This window comes from Callorhinus ursinus, unplaced genomic scaffold (genome assembly GCF_003265705.2).
Source record: "Callorhinus ursinus isolate GAN/ISIS: 27379988/994484 unplaced genomic scaffold, GSC_fseal_2.0 scaffold79, whole genome shotgun sequence".
Taxonomy (NCBI): domain Eukaryota; kingdom Metazoa; phylum Chordata; class Mammalia; order Carnivora; family Otariidae; genus Callorhinus; species Callorhinus ursinus.
The window spans coordinates 2415025-2439916 of NW_027397141.1; the positions used below are offsets into that span (position 1 = coordinate 2415025).

Genomic DNA, 24892 nt, shown 5'->3' on the forward strand with positions numbered 1-24892 from the left:
GGGCAGAATGAGAAGGATAGAAGCAGGCTCCCCGCGGAGCAGGGAGCCCAACACGGGGCTCGACCCCAGGACCCTGAGATCATGACCTGAGCCAATGTCAGATGCTTAACCGACGGAGCCCCCCAGGCGCCCCAACAACTTGCATTTCTTACATTCTGAATTGAAATACAGGCTGCACATTAACTCCTTTAGTATTTCAGCAGACTCCGAGGAGCATCGTGACTCCCCCGCCCTGGCCAGAACTGCCCAAAACTATACACTGAGGTGCAGGAAGGAAATATTACAATACTTATGATTTACCTTTGTCATCTTTTAAAAACCGCTACTTCTTAAGTTTTGTAATATGTACACTAGTATCTTCCCTGCATGTAATTTGTAAATACGCATAGACAAGGGCACAGGCGCAAACACCGTGTGTGCTGCCGGTGAACGGCGGAGACGGCTCAGAGAAGACTGGTTTGTTCATTCTTTCCTCAAGCCAAGATGCTTCTGGCATTAAGGGTCCTCCCCCAGGCAGCTGCATCCGTCTCCTTGGTCAGTCCTGCCTAACATAAGATTCAAAGCCTTATGTTGCTAATATTTTGCGATAAATGTCTCTCTGTCCTTCTGACTTTGTTTTCCAATGCCAAGAACTTTCAGGCTGCTTTGTAAGGATGGAGGTTCCCGGTAGGTGGTAGGGGAGATGTTCTGAGAAAAGCAGGACTTGGCAGTTCCTTCCTCAATAGACTGAGGTGGACTCTGTGGGGCCGTTCAGACCAAGGGTCTTTGCTGCCTGCTAGACCTCCGGGTGGGGGCCTCCTCCACTAGGCTAACCGGTCCTGTCTAGCCACAACTCATCTGGAAACCTCTTAAGTGCCTACGCTTCTGTTTCAGAGACCCAGAGGTTTTAAAATCCCACCTCTACTTAGAAAAAAAAAAAAAAGCTTAAACAATTACAAAGCCCAGTCCTGTTCTTCTTTGTCAGCTCAGTGAGAAACACATGACTGCCTTTCACACGTTTAATATCAAGGTCGACTTCTTTAGGGGCGCCTGGGGGGCTCAGTCAGATGGGCATCTGCCTTCGGCTCGGGTCCTGATCTCAGGGTCCTGGGATCGAGCCCCGCAGCAGGCTCCCTGCTCCGCGGGGAGATTGCTTCTCCCTCTCTGTCAAATAGATAAAATCTTAGGGGAAAAAAAAGTCTGCCTTCTTTATTATGCATCCTTGCTTCATAATTCAAAATGAATTTCACGGCCCCTTCTATGTTAGTAGTGTTGGTAACCTAGGTTTCTCACTTCATCTGAAGAGTAGTGTGATTGTGATAGTCTCTCCTGGAGTTCTGTAAAGGGCTAACGAAACTTCCTTCATCATTTTAAAAATGTGTTTAGAACAGAGACATCTGCTTTAAGGCCATCACCCTACCACTCCACGGAAAAGACATCTTGGAGTCTTGACCCTTTGATACTTTATGGTTTGAAATTTGTATCCAATTAAGAAAACTGAGTTCCTTAGGTGCATTTCCAACACGAGTCATTTCTAAATGAGTTGTCTGGTATTTCGAACAGGTCGAATGTTGCCGAGTTTTTTTTTTTTTTTTAAGATTTTATTTATTTATTTGACAGAGAGAGACACAGCGAGAGAGGGAACACAAGCAGGGGGAGTGGGAGAGGGAGAAGCAGACCTCCCGCTGAGTGGGGAGCCCGATGCGGGGCTCGATCCCAGGACCCTGGGATCCTGACCTGAGCTGAAGGCAGACGCTTAACGCCTGAGCCCCCCAGGCGCCCCATGTTGCCGAGTTTTATTTGACAAGGAGGAAGTGTGGCCACTAAGACGCTGCGCATGGATGTGGCACGTGACCCTTAGGTGCCCCCCCGCCCCTTCCTCTCCTTGCCTCCACCCCTCCTCTTGCAGACACATGCAGGGGGACTTCCAGTAACAGTTCTTGGGTTTCCCACTGTCTGTGAATCTCTCTACTTTCCTCCTACCATTTTGCTGGGTCCTTCTTTGGTGAAGTTGGTGCAGTTTTCAGTCAACCAGGAGATGCTTATCATGACCCAACCATAGGACCCAACGCTTGGGGTCTGTGAGTCCTGACAGTGGGGCTCTGGCACCTGGAAAGCTGCCTCGGTAGGTGCCTTAAGTAACCAGGTCATGGGTCCCCAGTCTGAGCCACTCAGGCAGTGGTTTCTGGGGCAGCTGCCCTTGGGCGCAGAATTGCAGCATGGCGTCTGAAGCCACCCAACGGTGCTGGGCCTCTGCCACTTCCCAGCTGGCTTCCTCACCAAAGACTTGGTGTTTTAACTGAAAATGGGGAGAATGAATAATGATTGTTCATTGGACAAGTTGCCTGTGTAATCTATTTTTTTTTTTCAAAGATTTTATTTGACAGAGAGACACAGCGAGAGAGGGAACACAAGCAGGGGGAGTGGGAGAGGGAGAAGCAGGCTTCCCGCTGAGCAGAGAGCCCGATGCAGGACTCGATCCCAGGACCCCGGGATCATGACCTGAGCCGAAGGCAGACGCTTAACGACTGAGCCACCCAGGCGCCCGAAAATAAAATTTTTAAAAAGATTTGTTTATTTATTTGAGAGGGAGAAAGAGAGAGCATGTGGGAGCAGGGGGAGAGACAGAGGGAGAGCGAGACAAGCCCACTCCTGCGGAGCAAGGAGCCACGGATCCTAGGACCCCAAGACCATGATCTGAGCAGAAATCGAGAGTCAGACGCTTAACCGACTGAGCCACCCAGGTGCTCCTGAAAATAAAATTTTAACCTTCATCTGTAAAGTGATCCCATGAGAAATAACCGGTTGTGTGAGATCAATGATCAGAGATCTTGGCCCAGTGAAAGGAATGAAGGTAGCAGAGAATTGTACAGGCACTAACTAGTATTCTTAGGGAAATTTGAGCAGATATTTTTCACGCTAAAACAAGAACAAGTAGCTATAAACAAAATGAGCCACCACAAAGTTTCAAATGAAACCCAGCAATTCTACTACCTCCAGGCCTTTATCTTACGGATGGATTTACACATTGCAACAGCTGTGTAGTGGTGATCGGAAGGCTAGCAGCCCGTTTGCTGCAGCAGAAGATTCAATATAACATAAGTATCCCTACACTGAAATAATACACAAGTATAATAACCGAAAGAACGTGGGAGACCTTTGTTTAGGGACAAGGAAAAATCTCTAAGATATATTCCTGAATGAAAAAGAACACATTGTATATTATTCCAAATGGGTAAAAATAAATCTGTGATGTTTGTGTCTGTAATGGAAAGATATATGGGCAGAGAAAGCACTGCGAATCTAGATATCAGCATGTAATCTTAAACTTTGGGTTTGTAGTCTGATAATATATTATTTTACTGCTCAAACTGTTCTAGCTTCGGCCGTGGAGAGCTCTTTCCGGTTGGCTCCTGTATCCCTCTGATATGTCTTCATCCTTTTGTTTTTTTTTTTTTTTTTTTTTTGAGCAGTCTTTACTGTTGGCACTCCTAGAAGCTCCAGGCTCATCTTGTCCTTTCCCAGCCTCAGAATCGGTTATTTTCCAGGGAGCCTGATTCCTTTTCCTGGAGAATTATATTCAGACACCAAGAGCTGGGGGCTAGGTGTGCTTGTTGCTATTTGTTATCACTCTTTGTAGGATCTCTTAGCAGATGAAGCTAGGAAATATATGTATATATACTAACCCCAGTATACACACATATCTGTGATTTCTGTATTCTGTATCTGTATGTATAGTAAACTGAACACGAACCCATATTGCTCTAAAGAAATGATTGGCAGGGCACCTGGTGGGCTCAGGCAGTTAAACGTCCGACTCTTGATTTCGGCTCAGGTCATGATCTCAGGGTCGTGGGATCGAGCCCCAGGTCTGGCTCCGTGCTCGGCAGGGAGTCTGTTGGTCCCTCTCCCTCTGTTCTGCCCCCTCTGCCCACCCTCTGCTCATGCTCTGTCTCATTCTCTCTCAAATAAATAAATAAAATCTTGAAAAGAAAACTATTGGCTGAATAAATAAAGAAGGAGAGAGAACAAATCTTCTTATAGAATAATTCCAAATGATACATGCAGATACTTCCCCTCTAGGAGGTGGAGCCTAATCTCCCCACCCCCACCCCTGGAGGGTGGGCTGGACTTAGCAGCTTGCTTCCCAAGAATAAAGTCTGGAGACCAGAAAATGGTAGCCTTATTGTAGAGAAGTCTGGGATCCAGGTTAACGTGACCAGTTCCTGTTCGTGTTGATGGCATGTACCCCTGATTTGATGTGGGGAGAAAGGACACTTCACCTTCAATGTTCTTCCAGCAAAACTCTACAACTCTAAACACAATAAAAACATCAAAGAAACCCAGACGGAGGGACAGTTGACAACATACCTGCCAATGCTCCCCAAACTGTCAAGGTCATGGAAAACAAGGAAAGACTAAAGAATTGCCACAGACCAGAGGACATTAAGGACATAGGATATGATGACTGCATGCAATGTGGGGTCTGGATGGGGCCTCAACACAGAAAAAGGACATCACATGAAAACTGGTGACATCCAAATAAAATCTGGAGTGTGGTTATGGTTAACGCTCTTTAATCTCTTCATTTTGACAAATGTACCATAACTGTGTGAGATGTAGACATTAGCGGATCCTGGGGGAGGGGCAGACAGGACTCTTCTATATTTGCACCCGCCTCTATGAATCTAAAGCTACTGTAAAATAAAAACTGGTTTAAAAATATAAATCTCCATTTTAGACTACACTGGGTTAAGAATAAGAAGAATTAAACAAAGGAAAGCATGGTGCTTTGTAATTCTAATGGGAACACTATCCAGTGAAGTTATGACGGTTATCAGGCTTAATGAATCACAAATGTAGCATCTCCCTTCCCCTCTTCTTGCTCGAGGATTCGGTTGGTGTGGCTGGTGCATTTGCCGGGGCTGGAGCTGATAATGCAGTGGGACAACCAGCAAGTTTGTTAGAGCTGGCCCGGGGAGGGCATCTGGGTGGTTGAGCAGCAGGCCTCTGCCAAAGCGATGATCTGAGCCGCCAGGAGGTTTGATACAGTGGCACAGAGCAAATACGTGAGAATAATCAGAGCCATATTCCCAACTCTTAAGAGGATTACAAATATGAAGAGGGGAAAGCAGATAACCTCTCTTGTATTGAATTAGAGTTAATTATTCAATACGAACTTATGGTTTTTCTTTTTTTAAAATTTATTTCTTTTATTCATTTGAAAGAGAGGGAGCAGAGGGGAGGGTCAGAGGGAGAGGGAGAAGCAGACTCCCCACTGAGCAGGGAGCCCGATGAGGGGCTCGATCCCAGGACCCTGGGATCATGACCTGAGCTGAGGCAGACACTTCACCAATTGAGCCACCTAGGCGCCCCCAAACTCATGGTTTTTCATACGTGTATAGAAATTAATCTAGATGTGTGTGTGTGTGTGTGTGTGTGTGTGTGTGTGTGTGTATGCGCTTCCCAGTTCTGTGCACTCAAGGTCTAGAAGCAGTGACCTGCACGCAGCAGTGAGCAGGCATAGCGGCCACTGGTTTCTAATCCAGTTCTCCACTGAAAGGAACCAGTGAAAAATGTCTGACTGCAGGCGGCACAGGGAAACACGCTGCTCCTGGAACATCCCCTGTGTCAGGACGTAAGGAAGTGCCAAAGATGTGGGGAACATGTCAGACGAAGCTTCTCTGCACCATCTCTGAGCATCACGATAGATATGGATGGTAACTGAGTAAAATAAGGATCCGTGGATATCCTTCTGACATGGACGAATAAGTAAGTACAGCAGAACCCCAGCTAGCTAAAGTAGAACAACTGATGGAATTAGAAAATCAACATTTGGCTTTTGTCATGGTAACAGACAAGAATCATCAGTGAGAAAGAGGACAAATACACAGTTTCAGAGCATTCACATGCAATCATCTTTCCAGTGGAGAAACCGGGCAGACAGCATCTTCACCAGGTGATTCAAGTTAACATCACTAGCGATGAGACAAAGGGACATTGTGAGCCTCCTGAGAACACAGTGTCCCTTTTGTCGTATTCTTACCGAAAATACATAGTCTGAATATGATCGGCAGGAAATATCAGACGAAGCCAAGTTTAGGAACATTCTGCAAGGTAACTGGGCTGTTCTCGCCACCATTATCAAGGTTATTAAAGACAAATAGTGAGGAACTGGGGCGCCTGGGGGGCTCAGTCGTTAAGCATCTGCCTTCAGCTCAGGTCCTGATCCCAGGGTCCTGGGATTGAATCCTGAGTCGGGCTCCCTGCTCGGCGGGAAGGCTGCTTCTCCCTCTGCCTCTGCTCCCCCTGCTAGTGCTCTCCCTCTGTCTCTATCAAATAAATAAATAAAATATTTTAAAAAATGACAGAGGAACTGGTCCAGAGTGAGGGACACTGAGGAGACAGTCACACGCGGCGTGTAGTCCAGGTGGACGCTGCACCTCAAAGGACATTACTGGGGTAGCCAGAGCAATTTGAAGGGAGTCTGCGGATCAGATGGTAGCACCGCACCAATGCTAATCTCCGGATTTTGCCGGTTTTATTGTGCTTACATAGGAGAGTGACCTTATTTTTAGGAAATACTTCTTAAGTATTCAGGGGAACTAAGACAGCACATCCGCAACTTCCCCCTAGACGGTAGAGAAAATAATAATACAGAAATATAAATAGAAGGAGAGAAGGAATAAGGCAAATATGGTAATACATTGATAACTGGGGAATCAAGGCAAAAGATATATAGGTATTCTTTGTTTCTTACAGTTTTATAGTTTGAAATCATTCCAAAATAAAATAAAAATTAATAGTTAAAATAGTTAAAATGAATAAAAAAGTGAAATAAAATAAAACTCATTAAAGAATAGAACAAAGAGCTTAAAAATAAAATAGTTAAGTAAAATTAGTTAAAAATAAGTAAAAATTAAAAATAAGATTTACATTTTTTCAAAAGCATCAAATTTATAAGGTAAAACTTTAAGAGATGCAAGAGGAAATTGAAATACAATATAGGAGCCTTCAGCTTTTATCCACATGAGATCAGATGGACAGAAAGTGAGTTTTAGGATGTGACAATCCTGAACAGCAGAATTAATGAGGTCCGTCCCATCCTCATATGTCAAACTTTGTATCTTGAAACAGAAAAACCTTCTTTCTAGTGTTTGCTGATGAGTCATAAATTTGACTATATTTATTAATACACAAAGAAAACGTCAATAGAATAGATCTAACATCAGTTCTATCAACCAGTTTGGGCTACTTAGGTGGATGGGTTATGAACGTTTTTTGCCTTTAGACTATTTTGTCTCTGGAATAATGTGGAGGTGGGTAGCCACATGTTTATCCAAAACTCATTTTTATCTCAGCCTGATGTTTTAGATTTTCACCAATGTAAGGTGTCAGATTTCTCTCAGAGGAAATTCCATGTGAAGTTCTCCATCGTGCCGGTGAGTCAGATTGTCACTGGTTTTCATTTTGGTTTGCGTGTTGATGTTCCCATCGTGGATTTATTTATTTAAGTTTTATTTATTTAAGTAACGCTACACCCAAGGTGAGGCTCGAACTCATGACCTCCCCCCGCCCAAAGATCAAGAGTCACATGATACTCTTCCGACTGAGCCAGCCAGGTGCCCTGTTTAATAGAAATTTCAATGAAAAATTTGGCTTTGACAGGATTGGCACTCAAGGGCTTTGATTTTGAAACAAAGTCTTTTCCCTGAAAGACTTAGGTTAGCAGCTTACAGATGGAAGAGCAGCCTTGGGAGACACTCGGCCTTGTTCCCTGGATACTGGCAGATGTATTGAGCACAGGGAGGAAAAATTACTGACCCCACACCCCTGGAAACCACAAGCAGACATTCTGAATGTAGTCCTATCTTGGAGACTATCCAAAGGTCAGCTCCCTGGGAAATTTCGTGAGTGCTGGACTTAGCTTAATGGCGCAGTCATGTTCAATGCCTATGTATTAATCCCCTTTCTTTGGGAAATGAGGAGTTACTCAGTGGGCCTCCTTTCTGCTCCCACATCCCCACTGTGAGCCAGGACCACAGAGAGAAGGCCCTGGTTTGGGGCAGCACAGCCGATTCTGGCCATAGGTGGACAAGGCCTTACCAACACCCAGTCGATGCCCATCAAGCCTGCAGTGATGCTGGTGAGTGGTGGGGAACTAGACACACCTTACCACCAGCCACCAGCCTTCCACTGCTGGAAAAAGTGACCAAAAATTAGTCCCTTTGTTGCATGACCCAACGTCAGCATTGCCCTGCCGTCCCAAAATTGCCTCCACGTAGGACACGCTGGGAGAAGGGAGAAGGGAGGGCCCTCCCGCACACCTGGGTGCACTCTCTCTCCCATACCTGAGGGTATTTCTCACCTTGTTGAGAAGTCCTTGAATTATGGGCTGTGGACCTGGGGACTTCTCGTTTTAGAGAACACTGTGGTAAGCCTGGCAGTGGCATGGAAGGGTTTCTCCTACTGTGAGAGGTTCAGGGGAGTAAGAAGCCCAATGGGAGTCAGGTATCTTGGTTAACATGGTTTGTATGGGAAGGTTCGGGGGGGCTCAGGGGCTCTGAGTAGAAGCAGGAAAAGGCAGATCGCCCACGGCGGCGCTGAAGGACAAAGATGCAGGGAGCTGAGCTAGGGGCACCAGTGGTGAGGCTCTCAGGAGAGCAAGGAAATAGTCCGACTCTGGTTGGCAGGTGACTGGCCTCCTGAGGGTCTCCTGCCAGCAGGAGAGCTGAGCAGAAAGCTGTGCTGGGGGGTGAGGAATCCTGGTGAGAGAGAAGGGGGTTTAGATGAGCAAGTCTCGTGGAAGACTCCCAAGCACGGTTTGCCCACTCCAAGGTGGTAGGAGAAGCAGAGGTGCTAATGGGGGAATCCGCTTGGAAGGTGAGGTGTCCCTTGACCGGTGATTATTTCCCCCCATGCAGGGAGTTAGTTGTGGACCCCGGGAGGATCCATGGAAGAAATGTGGGGGGTGGATTTGTGGACTCTTGTTCCCTAGGCAATCCTAAATCCAATGTCCCCTTCTTTTAGGGTATCTGCAAACACACCTATCTACCGGGGTTTGGGAGGGAACAGGTTTCCCTGGTTTGTTTCCTTCAAATAGTGAAGCTGCCAAGCGGTGAGTTTGCGCTGCGTTTACCTGGCCTCCCTGCAGTGGTGCTCATGGGGTTTGCATCGTGGTGGGGGAGCCTCTCCAGTTTGGGGTGTGAGCCATTAGTGAAGCTATGACTGGGCAGGAGTGTCCAGAGTGAGACCAGAGTAGTCTTTCCAAACATTCTCATCTATGCCTACGGTTAAAGGCGGATTCCTCTCTTGGCCGCCTGCCATCTTCTGTCTTTGGCCCGTCAATTTTTGAGGGAGGATGGGGGGAATGGATTATCAGTCTCTCTTGTACGGTTGTAGCCTGTAACCTCAGCAGTGTTCTGATTTCCTGAAGGTCTTTGTGAAGAGTGGCCCATTTGCCATTTTCAAAGCACACAGTGGCATCTCCAGGGCCCACTAAGGATGACCAAGTTGAGTGAACCACAGAGCCCAGGAGAATATGCCCTGAGTTGCTGTATGGTTGGATCGCTAACTCCCCTATCCTTACAGGGATCCGGAAACAACAGCAGGTCAATCTCGGGGAGAGCGAGGCGGAGACATTTTGCACCTAGGTCACTGATCTGCAGTCAGGTGTGATGCAGGGCCAATGACAGGGGTGAGTAGGGAGAGCTGGGGGCTGGGGAGGGGGGTGGAAGGAGAGGGAGAGCCGGGGGCGGTGGGGGCCAAGCAGAAGATACGGAAAAAGAGAAGCCCAGATGGCTTTGTCCCTGAATTCTACCAAACATTTACCAATTCTTCCAAAACTCTTCCAAAAAAGGGAAAAAAGGGAACATTTCCCCATGATGTGGCCCGTGCAATTGGGCACACAGCTCTTCTGAACAAGCACATGGCCCCCAGGATGGAAGGCCGGCGAGCAGTGCCAGCACCTCCGGCCCCACGTGGGCCTTCTGGTTCTGTTCTTTAGGTCAGGTCCGCTTCCTCAGCTTGCGGACCTTTTATTCCTTCAGTACTGTTGGATTTGAAACCCCGGAGCGTTTCATGGGCCAGTCTCGTCTGTTCTGCTCTATCCCCCAACATTGCCCCGGTTCTTCCATATAATCCTTTACTTGTTAACTCGTTATGAAAGGTGCCCGTTTTCGGTTTACATGTCTGTCAGAATGCACCTTCCCTTCCCTTTACCCGGACTTCCCTTCTCCCTTTAGAGTTATAACTAAATTTCATTCCTTTCTCTCCGTCGGTGGGTGCACTGTTCTCAGTTTAGAACTGCCAATTCAGTTTTTTTCCTGACAAACACTGTTAACGTCTTCCTTTGTCTGTAGTAAATTTTTATCTTGTACATGGGTCTTAAGATTCTCTTAGAGAAACAGTCCTTTGGGGGTGCTGGTTTCTGTCCTTCTTTCACAGTTGAGGGGGTCCTCGGTGGTTAAGGGGTCTTGCTCGGAGGTTAGGGGGTCCTGTCAGTGGTTAGGGGGTGCTGCTCCACGGTTAAGGGGAAGGCTTTGGAGCTCTGCTTTGCTCCCCCAGCGTAGGCACGCGGGCCAGGGGGCAGCGGGGGCAGCGGGGCGGGCATGGCTAGAGCAGCGACCTGAGTACAAACAGGTTCGCCCCAGGGAAGGGGGAAAAGCGGTCCCAGGTCCACCACACCAAACAGGCCTGCAGCCACAGAGACCAGGCGCTCCAAGAATAGACAGAACTGTCTCTTCAGAAGGGGGTCGGGTTGTGTAAAAATACCTCCCAACAGTCCCTACATAGACAGAAAACCAAAGTACTTCTGGGAGTGGGGGTACAGCACAAGATCATGGTGTAAAGATCAAATTGGCAAATTAAGGAAAATGAAAATATCCCATATTGGTGGGCGCTTTCAACAACAACAACAACAACAACAACAAACAAGAAGTCAAGGTGGTTTAAAACTGCTCTAGGTGAACTCGGATATACAGTTTAAAAGCCTGAACACACTCTGGTTATTTCATTCAGCAACTGTGTACCCCAACAGAACAAGAGCCGGGATTTATACACCACAAAGCAGGTTGCTTTATGTGTATTTGTTCATTTAATTTTTCCTGCAACACTAAGAGGTGGGAGTTATCGCTGCCGTGTCCTGGTGGGGAAGGTGAAGCCCGGGGCGGCCAGAGACCTGGAGAGAAGCAGGCCGCTGGGGCGCCCAAGAGCTGGTGGCTTTGAGCCCCTCTAGCTCTGACAGAAGCTGGGGTCTGGAAGATGGGAAGCTCCAGGCCTCAAGCACCGAGCTGGCGGCAGCGGGGGCTGAGGGGCGTTCGAAGTGGAGGCTGGGCGCCCAGTCACAGGCCACCCCCGCCCCTGCACCTGCTCCTGCAGCTTGCAGGCCGGAGGGAGGTGCTGGGGTGCGGGACTGTGAGGCCATCCAGACCTTCAGCGGCAGGCAGGAGTCCTGAGCTGTTCTCTGGTCCCTCTGGTTTCACAGAGACAGTGTCCCACGGAAGAGATTTTCCTCCAGAGAAGCTTCATTAACCCAGTTGTCACTAGATGGTTATGGGTTTTTTGTTTTTGTTTGCTCCTCGTTTATAACCTTGCTCATAGGTGCTAGCTTTCTGCTGCCTGTGATTTCCGAGAGAACTCCAAGTTTACAAAAAACAATATACTTGGTCTGCAGCAAAAAGCATTTTCACGGAAGTAATGGCTCAAGGCTGTCAGTTATTAGTAGAGAGTTGAGGAATAGAAATCTCAAATCTGATTCTCAGTTTTATGTTTTATTCACTGGAGGAATGATCTCTTTCAAAAAGACGTTTTTTAATACATTTAAAGTGTGTGTTTGCCTTTTGGAGAATGGAATGAAAACTTAATGAGCCATTCAATATGGGTAAGATTTTAGTAGGGAGAATTTCAAAAAGAAATAAGTCGGTTTGCATTTTCAGGTTTGTTTTCACCTCCTTTATGAGTTTGAGGACGTTAGTCTGCTCCAGAGGTTCCCAAAGCTTCTCAGCTCCAGGCACCATCCTGGCGCCCTGGTCACTTTGTGGGGCACCCCTTGGCCAGGAGAAAGCCCTAACGATTCTGTTTATCGAGGGTAGTGTCCATGCAACTTAGTATTTGTAGCCTCATAACTAGGTAGTCGTTTGAAAAAATAAAACATATAAATCAAAATAAAAAATATTTCATTTAATTCTTTTTTTTTAAAGATTTTATTTATTTGACAGAGAGAGAGAGAGAGAGAGAGAGAGAGAGAGAGAGAGACAGCGAGAGAGGGAACACAAGCAGGGGGACTGGGAGAGGGAGAAGCAGGCTTCCCGCGGAGCAGGGAGCCCGACGCGGGGCTCGATCCCAGGACCCCGGGATCATGACCCTAGCCGAAGGCAGACGCTTAACGACTCAGCCACCCAGGCGCCCCTATTTCATTTAATTCTTAAATAGCTACTATTTCTTGCCCGGTTCTTGCTTTTCACTGCGGCAGCTGAAAGAACCGAGGTGCGTAGCTACAATCTAATGTTGAAATTCTGAACTCCTCCAAGCTAGTAGTTCCCGGGATTATTACTGTTATCTCCTTACAATATAAAGCATCCTGCCGCTGGGGGTTTGTGGTGCCCCCCCCCAGGGTTCCTCCGTGCACAGTTTGGGAACCACTGGAGCAAGCTGTTTCAAACTTGCAGCCGCCACCTTAGAAGTGTCGCTCCAGCAAGCCTCCTCATCCGTTATTCTGTGACTGTGAACCGTTTGTGAATTTACTCTTCTGAGTGGCATGGGAGGTCAATCAAAATTCTCCATGTTTTCATTCCTTTGGGTGCAAATCATAGGAATTAATTTGCTAGGTCTTCCTCTGTGGGTGAGCAATGCCAAGGAACAGTGAAAAGCATATTCTGAGCTTCTTAGCTACGTTCTCCTGGGTGCGGCCCCACACCGACCACCATGATCTAGTCTGTCCTGGCAAGGGAGCTGGGAAGGCGCTGGTTATCCGAGGCTGCTGAGGTTCAGCGTCTGGATCTGACCGTTAGACCCCGAGAGTGGAAAGTGGATGAACAGGGGTCAGTCTTCCCCGCGATCCCCAGACAGCTGTGGCCAAGTCCCCGTGCCAGATGGATGGGCATCCTCCTGTGTTAAAGGACACTGGGCTCTAGAGAAAGCCTTATTCATACTTCTCCTGGTTGAAAACCCCAGTGGACCCCTGTGGGGTTAAAAGGTCGGGAGCAAAAGTCTGATCTTGTGTAGAAGATGGTCTGTGTGAAAAAAGTACCCGAATTCCTTGCTTGGGTTTTCTTTTTAAAAAAGGGGATTCAGACAGATGGGGCTCCCGCTCACATTCTCACTTTGAGAATTAATATTTAAATGACTTGAACCTCACTTGGCTATAAATCTCTCTTAACCTATGTCCTGACTTTGAACTTTTTCTTACTGGCCCGATTTCCAAGTCCTTTTCAGGTCTGGAAAGTCTTCCTCAACCCCCAAATGCTCCACGATTGCAGGATAAATGTTTCAGCCCCTCGGCCCCAAGTTAGGAAGTACAGGCTCACCACTGCGAGGGAAGGAGGGGTGGCATCCTTGTGTGAACATGTAGAAAAAGCCTCCTACAAATTCATGCATCTATGATGGCTCCCAAATGTGAGATGATACATACATTTCCATGAAATTCCAGTTAATACATGGTCCATAACATTGGTGAAGATGGAGAGAAAGAAGAAAGTATCTCTAAGTAAAACCCAAACCCAAAGAGAATGGCCAATTACATACAGGTGGGAGAACTAACCTGTACTTTTTTTTTTTTTAGATTTATTGATTTATTTTAGAGAGGAGGGCGGGGCAGAGGGAGAGGGAGAGAAACAGACTCCTCACTGAATGTGGAGCCTGATGTGGGGATGGATCCCATGACCCTGAGGTCATGACCTGAGTTGAAATCAAGAGTCCGGAAGCTTAACTGACTGAGCCACCCAGGGCCCCCTCACTAATCTGTTTTTAAATGTAAACTTTTAATTTTGAATAGCTTTAGATTTCTATAAAAGTTGCAAAGAGAGGTAAGCAGAGAGTTCCCGCATGGCCATGCCCCATCTCCCCTGTGGGAACATCTCGTGTTTTCATCACACGTTTGTTGCAGATAAGAGACCATCACAGATACAACACTGTCCCTGGAAGCTCAAGCATCCTCTCCTGCCACATGGCTCGACTTTTTCTTTTAGCTTGTTTAGCTTTCAGGACACAAGTTCTTAACTAAAATGGAGTCCAAAAGATGCACCATTTTCTTTAGGGTAGCATTTGTTTGTGTCCTGTTAAAAGTATCTTTCCCTAGACTCAGGGAATGAAGGCATTTTGCTATATTCTTTTTTTAAATAAAATTTGTTTACTGTGTTAAAATATACATAATGTTTACCATCTTACCATTTTTAAGTGTACAGCTCAGTGGTACTAAATATATTCATAATGTTTGCAACCATCACCACCATCCACTGCCATAACTTTTCATTTTGTAAAATTGAACTCTGTCCTTATTAAATGGTGACTTCCCACTACCCTGTTACACCTCCCCCCCACAGCAGCACCCACCATCTACTTTCTGGCTCTTTGCATTTGACTGCTCTAAGTACTTCATATGAGTGGCAACAGACACTATATGTCCTTCTGCATCTGGCTTATTTCACCCAGCATAATGTCCTCAAGTTTCATCCATGTCGTGGCAGGTGGCAGAATGGCCTTCCTTCCTAAGGCTGAATAATAGATATTCCATTGTACATGTACACCGCATTTTGCTTATTCTGTTCACCTGTTGATGGACATTTGGGTTCCTTCCATTTTAGCTATTGTGGATAATGCTGTGATGAACATGGGTGCACAAACATCTCTTTAAGACCCTGCTTTCAATTATTTTGGGTATGTACCCAGAAGTGGCATTGCTGGATCATGTGGTAATTCTATTTTTAATTTTTTTTTAAAGATTTTATTTATTTATTTGACAGAGAGATAGAGAGCACAAGTAGGCAGAGTGGCAGGCAGAGGGAGAGGGAGAAGCAGGCTCTCTGCTGAGCAGGGAGCCGGACATGGGCCTCGATCCCAGGACCCTGGGATCATGACCTGAGCCGAAGGCAGCTGCTTAACCGACTGAGCCACCCAGGTGCCCCTCTATTTTTAATTTTTTGAGGAACCGCCACGCTGGTTCCCACCAATAGTGCCCAAGGGTTTTGATTTCTTGTCAACATTTGTTATTTCCTGTTTGTTTGTTTGTTTTATAGTAGTCATCCTGATGAGTGTGACAGGTGGTATGTCACTGTAGTTATGATTTGCATTTCCCTCATGATTATTGGTTGAGCATCTTTTCATTTGCTTATTGTACATTTGTAGATCTTCTTTGAGAAATGTCTATTCAAGTCCTTTGCCCTTTTTTTTAAAGATTTCTTTATTTGAGTGCTCGCTTCAGCAGCACATATACTAAGATTTATTTATTTGAGAGAGATAGAGAGAGAGTGTGAGCAGGGGGAGGGGCAGAGGCAGAGGGAGAGAGACAATCTCAAGCAGACTCCTGGCTGAGTGAGGAGCCGACGGGGGGCTCAATCCCATGACCATGAGATCATGACCTGAGCCGACATCAAGAGTCAGACGCTTAACCACTGAGCCACTCAGGTGCCCCCTTTGCCAATTTTTAATCAGTTTTTTTTTTTTTCTGAGTTTCAGGAGTTCTCTATTCTGGATATTAGTCTCTTATTAAATAGATGATTCATAAATATTGTGTCCCATTCTGTGGGTTGTGTTTTTACTCTGTTGATGACATTACATTTTTAGGATCTATTCTTTTTTTAGTAGATCATGTACATAGAACATGAGATCTATTCGTATTTTGAGTAGATACATAAACATCGAGTTCACCGTAACAGCTGTATAGCATTCCATCTTATGATCACGTGACAGCTTACCCCCTTTTTTTCTATTACAATTGTGCTAGCACACCTTTCTTTGTGTAAACTGCGAGTGTGGTTAGACTGTATCTCAGAGGACTAATTGCTATATTTTATGCCAAATGCATTTGTAGTTATTACAGACTGCTAATGCACTTCCCAAAATGGCTCTTCAACTTTATGTTCCCACCAGCAATGTTTGGAAGTATTGATTATTACATTGTATCGGGAGGAGAATCTCAGGTTTAGTAGCAAGGTTCTGGGCTCAAATCCTGGCTCTGCCATTTACTAGATGGGTCACTATTATCTTTCTGCTTCACTGATGAATAGTGTTTCATTGTATCTATCCATTCTCCCATAGACGCAATTTTTGGGTAATTTCCAGTTTGGGGCTTTTACAAATAAAGCTATTGTGAACATTCTAACACATGCCTTTGGGTGAGCCCATGTATGCACATCTGTTGGGTCTAAATCTAGAGACAGATTTGTTTGTCCTGGGGTAGCCATTTGCTTGGTTTTGCAGAAAATGCCATGCTTTTGCCCAAAGACGTTTTACTAGCTTATGTACCGCCAGCAGTGTATGCGTGTTCCAATTGCTCCATTTCCTGGCCAACACTTGGTGTTGTCAGTCTTTTTCCCGTTAGTGTCGGGTTTGTGGTCTGGAAGCTTACAAGAAGAATCATGGCCCCAGATGTTAGCAATGTTCCCCTAGCTCTTGCCCCGGCGAGCGAGAGAGTCTTGGGAAGCTGACTTGGACTATGTCTCTATCCTGGCAAGAGAGCAGTTTTGCCAGCAGGGAGTGAATTCCTGGGAAAACTGCATTTCCAGCTGCAAATGAATAAGTTGGTATCACTGTTTTATACATATGGCTTATGAACTTGGTTAACGGGAGCCCCGACTGGGAGATTAGTTGGCCCACAGTGAGTACCTGGTTCATGGGAAGAGTCAATGTTTATAGAAATCAGAATAGTAGTTGCTTCTGGGGGTGGGTGGCTAATGGACTGGGAGGGTGTGTGAGGTGATATTCTTGGTGCTGAGAATGTTCCAGATCTTGACCTAGAGTATATACATGGGAAAAACCATTGAGTTGTACACTTACGATTAATGTACCTTTTATACTATACTGTGTGTGTGTAGACCTCTGTTAAAAAAAAAAAAACAATAACTAACTTACACTTGGTTTCCTCTTCTTTCCCTGTGGGACAAAGAGCTCTTTCAGTTCGGCCACTGCGATTCTGACCAGCAAGGGGACGGGGCATCAGGAGAGGGAGGAGATTGCATCGTCAGCTCTGAGGGAGAGAGGGGCCGCTCTGGGCAGAGGCTTTGAGAGGACAGGTGACAGGCGGCAGGTGTGAGCTGGTGGAAGTCCCCCAGTGCTCAGGGGCATTCCAGGGCCACACATGGAGTGAAGAACATAAGGATTTCTGTTTTCTGATGTGTCAGCAGAAGGAACAAGTTAAGAAAAAGGTGTTAGTGTCAAATTTATAAGGCGCTGTGCGGGGTTTGCCAGTAAAAGAAAACCCAGTTGCTCAGCCAGACTTTGAAAAATATTATTTGGTCCCTGAGTAGAAACAGCTGTTGTTTCCTGTTAAGGAAATCAGCTATCCATTTCCACACGCACCGGCAACCAGGTGTTCAAACCTCACGGGCTGCTGCTCCCTCCTGGACCAGATCCTCGGGCCAAAGCAAATGAACAGAACCCCATCATCTTCTCTTGTCATTTGTCTTGTGAGGAGCCAGCTGGGAGCTCTCCTTCCTGAACTGTACTCCGTTTCCCTCCTCATCCTCCTTCCCCGGTGCGGGGAACAGCCCGGGGGGGGGGTGCTGGTGCTCCTCTCTGCTGGGGGTCTGGATGGAAGCGCTCTTCCCGAAGGGTCTTTCTCAGTAGGTGTGGGGTCTGCGCTGCCGATGGACTGCTTCCTCAGCTCCCGCTGACCTGGTTTTTCCAGCCTCCTTGCCCAGGTGAACAATAATTTATGCTGGAAATAGGCCAGTGTGATAGTTTGGGTCACCCCAAAAGCTTCCTTCCTGTGGCTGGCCCTTGGCTAAACTGTAGAGCAGATCGAGTTTCCCTGGCGGAGCTTCACCGAGTCTGTGCCTCTCGGAACTCGGTTCTCACAGCCTGCCTTCTTCTCTTCCAGGATGGCCCCCTGTTGGCCCTCCGCACCCCCACACTTGGCTTGCACTGGGCACACACAGCCGGCCTTCCAGCACGTGGACTCACTTCCACCTTCTAAAGGGTTTTCACTCAGATCCATATTTCTTTGACATCTTAATAAGCTGTCCTATAGCAAACCACAGGACGAATAATAATACTGTTTTGGCAGCTTGAGCTATTATTTTGCTTTGATTTATGAGAACTGGACTCACAGGAGCTGTGGGTCTTCTCAGATGTTGCTAAGTGCGTGCTGATCCCCAGCTGGCGTCGATAGGAAGCTCGGACCCCGAGCCTGGCTCCCACACCCTAGCAGAGAGCTCACGGGGCCTCACGGGGCCTCCCTGGCTTCTCAAGAGCCAAGTGGTAAAAAGAAAACTCCAGGGGAGGGGTGCATGAGAGGGTGTACCCTGGGCGTGGAGGCTCCCCAGCCCTGCACCCCACACATGTCCTTGCGCTGACAGCTCGGGCTCGTGATAAGCAGACCTTGTGTTCAGGCCAGGGCTCACGCCCAGGAGATCGTCAGTGCTGCTCAAATGCAGCGAGCCACACAGTGGGGTCCATGGGGCAACCACCGGAGCACTGCCTCCCAGTAGAATTCGCCACGATGAGGGAAACGAGCTACACCTGCTCTGTGCAATATGGCAGCCCTTGCTTATTGCGCTCCAAAATGTGGCTCATGAAAATGCATAAACATTAATTTTATTTACTTTCCACTAACTAATTAACAGTTTTATTTAAATAGCTGCATGTGGCCAAGGCTACTTTATTGGACATTACAGGAGACACTACTTTGGAGAGTAGGGAAAAGATCATCTGAACTTCTCTTAATATTTATTTTCATCTAAAACATGAAGAAGCCAACGTTGATGCCAGCCTCTACTGTTCAGAGGGACTGGGGCCCTCATGAGTTGGTCTCTCCCGCGAACACTGTCACATGCAGGTGGAGGTACCCCGGCCAGAAGGTCCCAGTCAGAGAGTTGACGGTGGCTCCTCAGTGGCTTTTGTACAGAATCTTAGAAGTAGCCCAGTTGTGTCTGTTTTATTGGATTTACAAATTATCTGGTTTTAAGGAAAATTAATCCTTGCAAAGTAGAACACTGACTTAGAATCCTGCATCAATTGCAGACTGACGATCCTGTTGATGAAGCAAACCCAAGCAAACAGCAAGATGGCAAAGGGGACCCTCCCACCCTCAGCTTCTGTGGATACTCCACTGGGCAAGACAATGACAACCCACTCAAGCCTCATGAGGCCACGTGATTCAGAATGATCTAGACTGAATTGTTGATATAGATTCATGATCACCAAAGGTAACCCTCATCTCAGTATATGTCGTGTTTTGAAATATCAGCTGATAATAGTTTGAAATCATTGAGATGAGCAAGGCACTTAAGGATGAAATGCCTGAAAATGAAGACAAAATTTTACCATTTTTAAGATCCTACAGTACAATGTAAAATTTCACTAAAAGTTGGATACATTTCCAGAAGCCTCTTTTGAGTGAACTTAGCAGCAATTTAAGTCAAATACCATTGAGGAAGGACTTCCCACTGTGGTTCACACAGCTGAAATACAAAGAAAATGTTGGCGTGGCAAACAGAAATGCATTCCCTTTGTCATAAAACCCTGCTGGAACGCACGTAGAAAACAGTGCCGAACACCAGGAGGACTAGGTAGGCTAAGAACACGTTACACGGTGTGGGAGATTCGCTACACAGTTGGATCAGAGTATAGATGTTCTTTTTTTTGCCTTTTCACTTTAAAAATAACTTCAGATTTACAGAAAAGATGCAAAGCTGGTGGAGAGAGTGCCCCATACCCTTCACCTGGTCCCCCGAATGTTAGCACTCACCCAGCCACAGTGCACTGGCTGAGCCGGAAATCAGCCTCGACGCTCACCATCTGCAGTCCTTGTCCGAATTTCTCCGATTTTCTCACCACTGGCCTTTTCCTAGTAGGAGTCTATCAGGATCTTCACCGCATTTAGTTGTGGGGTCTCTTCAGACTTCCATGTGGGGATTGTTCCTCGGTCTTCCGTTGATTTCTTTGCCTTTCATGACCTTGACACTTAAAAACAGAGATTTATTTATTTATTTGTTTGTTTATTTGAGAGAAAGAGAGAGAGAGCAAGCGGGGGGAGGGGCAGATGGAGAGAATCCCAAGCAGACTCCCCGCTGAACATGGAGCCTGACTCCTGGCTGAGCGAGGAGCCGACTAGGGGCTCAATCCCATGAGCTCAAGATCATGACCCAAGCCAAAATCAAGAGTTTCATGCTCACCTGACTGAGCCACCCAGGCACCCCATGACCTTGACACTTTTGAAACGTACCGTCCCATTAGATTTAGGATGTCTGTTTTCTCAGGAATGGATCAAGGTTGTGCATGTTTGGCAGGAACGCCAGAGGTGATGCTGGGTCCTCTCAGCCCCTCATCTCAGGGTGACGAGGATCAGTTTGTCTCATGGTTGGTGGTGGTAACCTTGATCTCCTGGTCAGAGCCCTGGAGAGCTACTGTTGCTCTTCTTGTAATTAATAAGTATCTTGTGAGGAGACACTTTGAGACTCTGTGAATATCTTGTGTCTCATCAACATGTATATATTTCCAGTGTGTCTTGAGCCATGGTATTTACTGCATTCTGCTTCAACAATTAAATTTTTAAAAGATCCGTTTTCCCCTGTGTAGGTAAAGAAAGATGTGCTATGGAACATATATTCTTTTCTTTTTAAAAATTATTTATTTATTTATTGAGAGAGAGAGAGAATGGTAGAGAGAGAACATGAGAGGGAAGAAGGTCAGAGGGAGAAGCAGACTCCCCGCTGAGCAGGGAGCCCGATGCGGGACTCGATCCCGGGACACCAGGGTCATGACCTGAGCCGAAGGCAGTCGCTTAACCAACTGAGCCACCCAGGCACCCTGGAACATATATTCTTAACAGTAAATGGCTTTTTATTAAAATAAATAAATTTCACTGGCAAAACTGTCCCTTACAGGAGAGGAAGTGGGGTAAGGTCACAGTTACTACAGTTCATGGGGGCTCGTTCACTGTACCTGCGTGAGCGACTTAACAGCAACCAAACTCCCAGAGCCACACATCCCGCGGGTGCCCCAGATGTCACTAACACAGCTATGCTGATTTAGAAATAAAAATGTAAAAGAATGTTTATAGTACTTTGTGATGAGGTGGAGAATGACCATGAAGACTTTTTGTACTACACAGGATTATTGTGGTTAAATTGCAGCAAGGATAACTTAAAGGCTGTTGGACTTAAAGATGGATGATATGGTTTTCTTTTACAAAACAAACAACAATAACATAGCTGTTCAAGACTTGTGACCTGTAGCTGGGAAAACCAAAGACTGTCAGAAGGATGCTTCTTAGCAGATATTTTTAAAAGAAAAATAAACACTCTTAATTTGTACCTTCAAGATAAAGGTGAATTTTATTTTATTTTATTTTAAAGATTTTATTTATTTATCTGACAGAGAGAGACACAGCGAGAGAGGGAACACAAGCAGGGGGAGTGGGAGAGGGAGAAGCAGGCTTCCCGCTGAGCAGGGAGCCCGACGCGGGGCTCGATCCCAGGACCCCGGGATCATGACCTGAGCCGAAGGCAGACGCTTAACCGACTGAGCCACCCAGGTGCCCCAAGATAAAGGTGAATTTAAAAAAAATAAAGAGTAAGAAAGTAACAGCTTTTTGAAAGAAATTTGAGAGAACTTTTGGAAAACAGATGGACTAAATTTTTTATTGTTGCCCCAAATAATGTGTCATCTATTAAAATGCTCCTGCCTTCATACTTTAAAAAAATAGAGACATCTTTATCTTATTTAACAATCTTCCCAACAATGGTGGGTTGTAATCCCATTTGCTAAAAATGTTAGCATGTAGTGCCTTATGGTTAATTTGCATGAAAAACTAATTGACATCAAGGAAGATGGAAATTTACTAGCTGAGTTTCAACAAAAAAATGTTTGCATAACTGGTGGATAAGATTGGAAAGTGAGTAAAATGATTTGGTAAGTTAATTATTCCTTAATCTTTGGATTTGTGCTTCTTTAAGGAGTATTTTTTAACAAGTTTGATAGCCATTAAAATCCAGTATCAAAATAAACAACTCAGAATCAGACCTACAGATGTTGTATCAGAAAATGTTAGACTAAGAGTCTCAGAAATAGCAAAGTGCATTCAGTCACATTGCTTCCACTAAAAATCTTATTATGGAGAACAGGGCCATTTTAGTGAGCATGAAAAGGTTTTCTGGGGGCGCCTGGGTGGCTCAGTTGGTTAAGCATCTGACTTTGGCTCAGGTCATGAGCTCAGGGTCCTGGGATCAAACCCCGTGTTGGGTTCCCTGCTCAGTGGGGAGCCTGCTTCTCCCTCTGCCTCTGCCCTCTGCCCCCCCTTGTGCTCTGTCTCTCTCTCAAATAAATAAATAAATAAATATTTTTTAAAAAGGTTTTCTGTACCATAAACAAATAAAAAATGCAAAATTATTTTAGCGCAATTTGTGTCTAATTTTTAACTCATCCTTCCAGCATTTTAATTGTTGTGTGTGATTTTTAGTATAAGTCATATGTTAGCATGGTCGTACTCATATGTAGCTTATGTATTTACGCGTGAGGAGAGTTTGTGGAAATAGTTTCAGTTATGCGGATGTGAGAGTGACAGCCACTGCTGTGGATCTGAGATCTGACTGTACTTCAAAGGGAATTACCTACAGGCTTCATCTCCTTTGGTTCCCACGCCGAGAAGAGGCAAGTCTTACTTGTGAAATAAAGTTATCCCTCGGTTTTAGTTCAGGAAACCTGGCACTGCGAGAAGGCAAGATGTATCCTTGTGTCTTAAAAGCTGAAAGGGAGTTGCCGGAATTGGAAGCCAGGTCCTGTGCCTGTTCCGCCACATTACTCTGACTCAGAGTGGAATCTGTCCTCAGGGCTTCACGCTGTGCTCTCGAACAGGCTTCCCCCAGCATGGAGTCAGCGCTCATCCTTCAAGGAGTGTTTGTGAGGAACTCCATGTGCTGGTTGCCCAATAGACAGAAGTGGATCTTGGGCTTCCTATAAGCAGCATTTGTAAATATACACCAATAAACAAATGCATGAAACAGTATTACGGTCTGCCTTTCCCAGAGGAGCAAAACCACCCTCACGCGTGGATGAACTACACGTATATAGTTTGTTCTCCGGGTGGGCTAACATTATTCTTCTTAATTATTGCTTCTATTTGTACAGGACCTTCCCGTGGGTCACACATCCCACTGCCACAAGGCAGAGAGTGATTTGCCCTCCGAGTTAAGGAAGAAGAGATCCAGGCATAGAGGGGCTGCTCTGCTCAGGGTCGCCAGAGAGGGAAGCTGCTGAGCCGCCCCCCACCCCCCGCCCCCCCCCATCTCAGCCTCGGGACCTAAGCTCTGTCCACAGGAGCTCGTGCATTTCCCAATCCCTGCTCACCAGAGCCCCGGCAGCCTCTACTAGATGCATGGCCACATTCCAGACTCGCCCTTTGGGAGGGAAGTTTGTTTCTGGGAATGCTCTCTTAAGACACTGGTGTACTGGGGCGCCTGGGTGGCTCAGTCGGTTAAGCGACTGCCTTCGGCTCAGGTCATGATCCTGGAGTCCTGGAATCGAGTCCCGCGTCAGGCTCCCCGCTCAGCAGGGAGTCTGCTTCTCCCTCCAACCCTCCCCCCTCTCATGTGCTCTCTCTCCCTCTCATTCTTGCTCTCTCAAATAAATAAATAAAAATCTTAAAAAAAAAGACACTGGTGTACTGGGGGAGAAGAGTCCGATACCACCTGATTACACCTATGTATTATTTATCCTATTAGATTGCTTCCCAGATGGTGGAATGAAAAAGATTTTGGGCCAGAGAAAATGGGGCATGAGCCCACCGCGCATGTCTCCACACGCACAGGGCAGGGGTGGGGTGCGGGCTGCAGGTGGGGGGCCTGCGTGGGGCACTGCAGCCCTTTGTAGGGCTCAGGCGGTTTCAAAAGCCATTTCATGAGTGGGGTCACGTTTGGTATTTACAGCAACCAAGTGAGGAAGGAGAACAGGTGATTCTGAACCTCCACTTTGCAGATGGATTGAGGCTCAGAAGGGGGAATATGACAGGACTTTCTTAAAGTCACACACCTTGTAAGTGGTGCCACCAAAACCCGTTCTGAACTGACTTTTCCTGTTTATCTTTTGCTGATGTTTCGTTCCTGTGGTTCTTAGCAGGGCTGGCTCTGCCTCCGAGGGGCTGTTTCAGATACCTGTGGGGACATGTTGCTTGTCTCAGCGGATGCCAGCGCCTCTGATGTCTAGTGGGCACAGACCAGGGATGGTACAGGTCCCATAAAGTGCAGGTGTCCCCACACAAGGAGAAGTGCCTAGCTTTACGGTGGCCCGCTGGGCCCTCTTGAAAAATGGTTTTACTATGTGTTTGCCATTATCTGAGCCTAGAATGTAGTTCTACCATAACGCCAGACAGCCACAGAGACCGGCCAGCCCTGCCCTGTGGTTCGCCGGCAGGTACCAGAACCTCCCTGGGAAGTGATGCTGGGGCCCAAAGTGCTGGGAAAGCGGATGGACGGCTCTGTGTACGTTTCCCCTTTCCACATTCTAGGTGGTTCCTTGGAACTGCCTCTGCTTTGGAAGGGCTTGTTCTTTGCCTCTCTGCCCACATGCAAAAGCACTGTTTTTAAAAAGCTACCATGGTGTCTTGGGAAGTTGCATAATCAGACGTCCCTGGGCTCACTTCCTAGTTCTTGCCCTTTCTTGGGCAAGTTCCTAAACCGCTGGGCCTTGTTTCCTATGTTTGTAAAATGGAAGAGAATGCCTGCTTCACTTGGTCATCCCGAAAGTCAAATGAGATGTCGCA

The 24892-nt window shown here is 46.5% G+C and overlaps 1 protein-coding gene across 2 annotated transcripts in view; it reads left to right on the forward strand.

Annotated features, from left to right (window-relative positions):
- The window catches only part of ING1 (inhibitor of growth family member 1), a 60947-nt gene extending 41632 nt beyond the window's left edge, over positions 1-19315 (forward strand). For both annotated transcript variants that reach the window (XM_025874700.2, XM_073887429.1), the window contains exon 3: positions 19156-19315. In XM_025874700.2, coding sequence (XP_025730485.2) covers positions 19156-19300 — 145 coding nt within the window. In that variant the 3' untranslated portion in view covers positions 19301-19315. The remainder of the gene's footprint in view (positions 1-19155) is intronic.
- The last annotated feature ends 5577 nt before the right edge of the window (positions 19316-24892 follow it).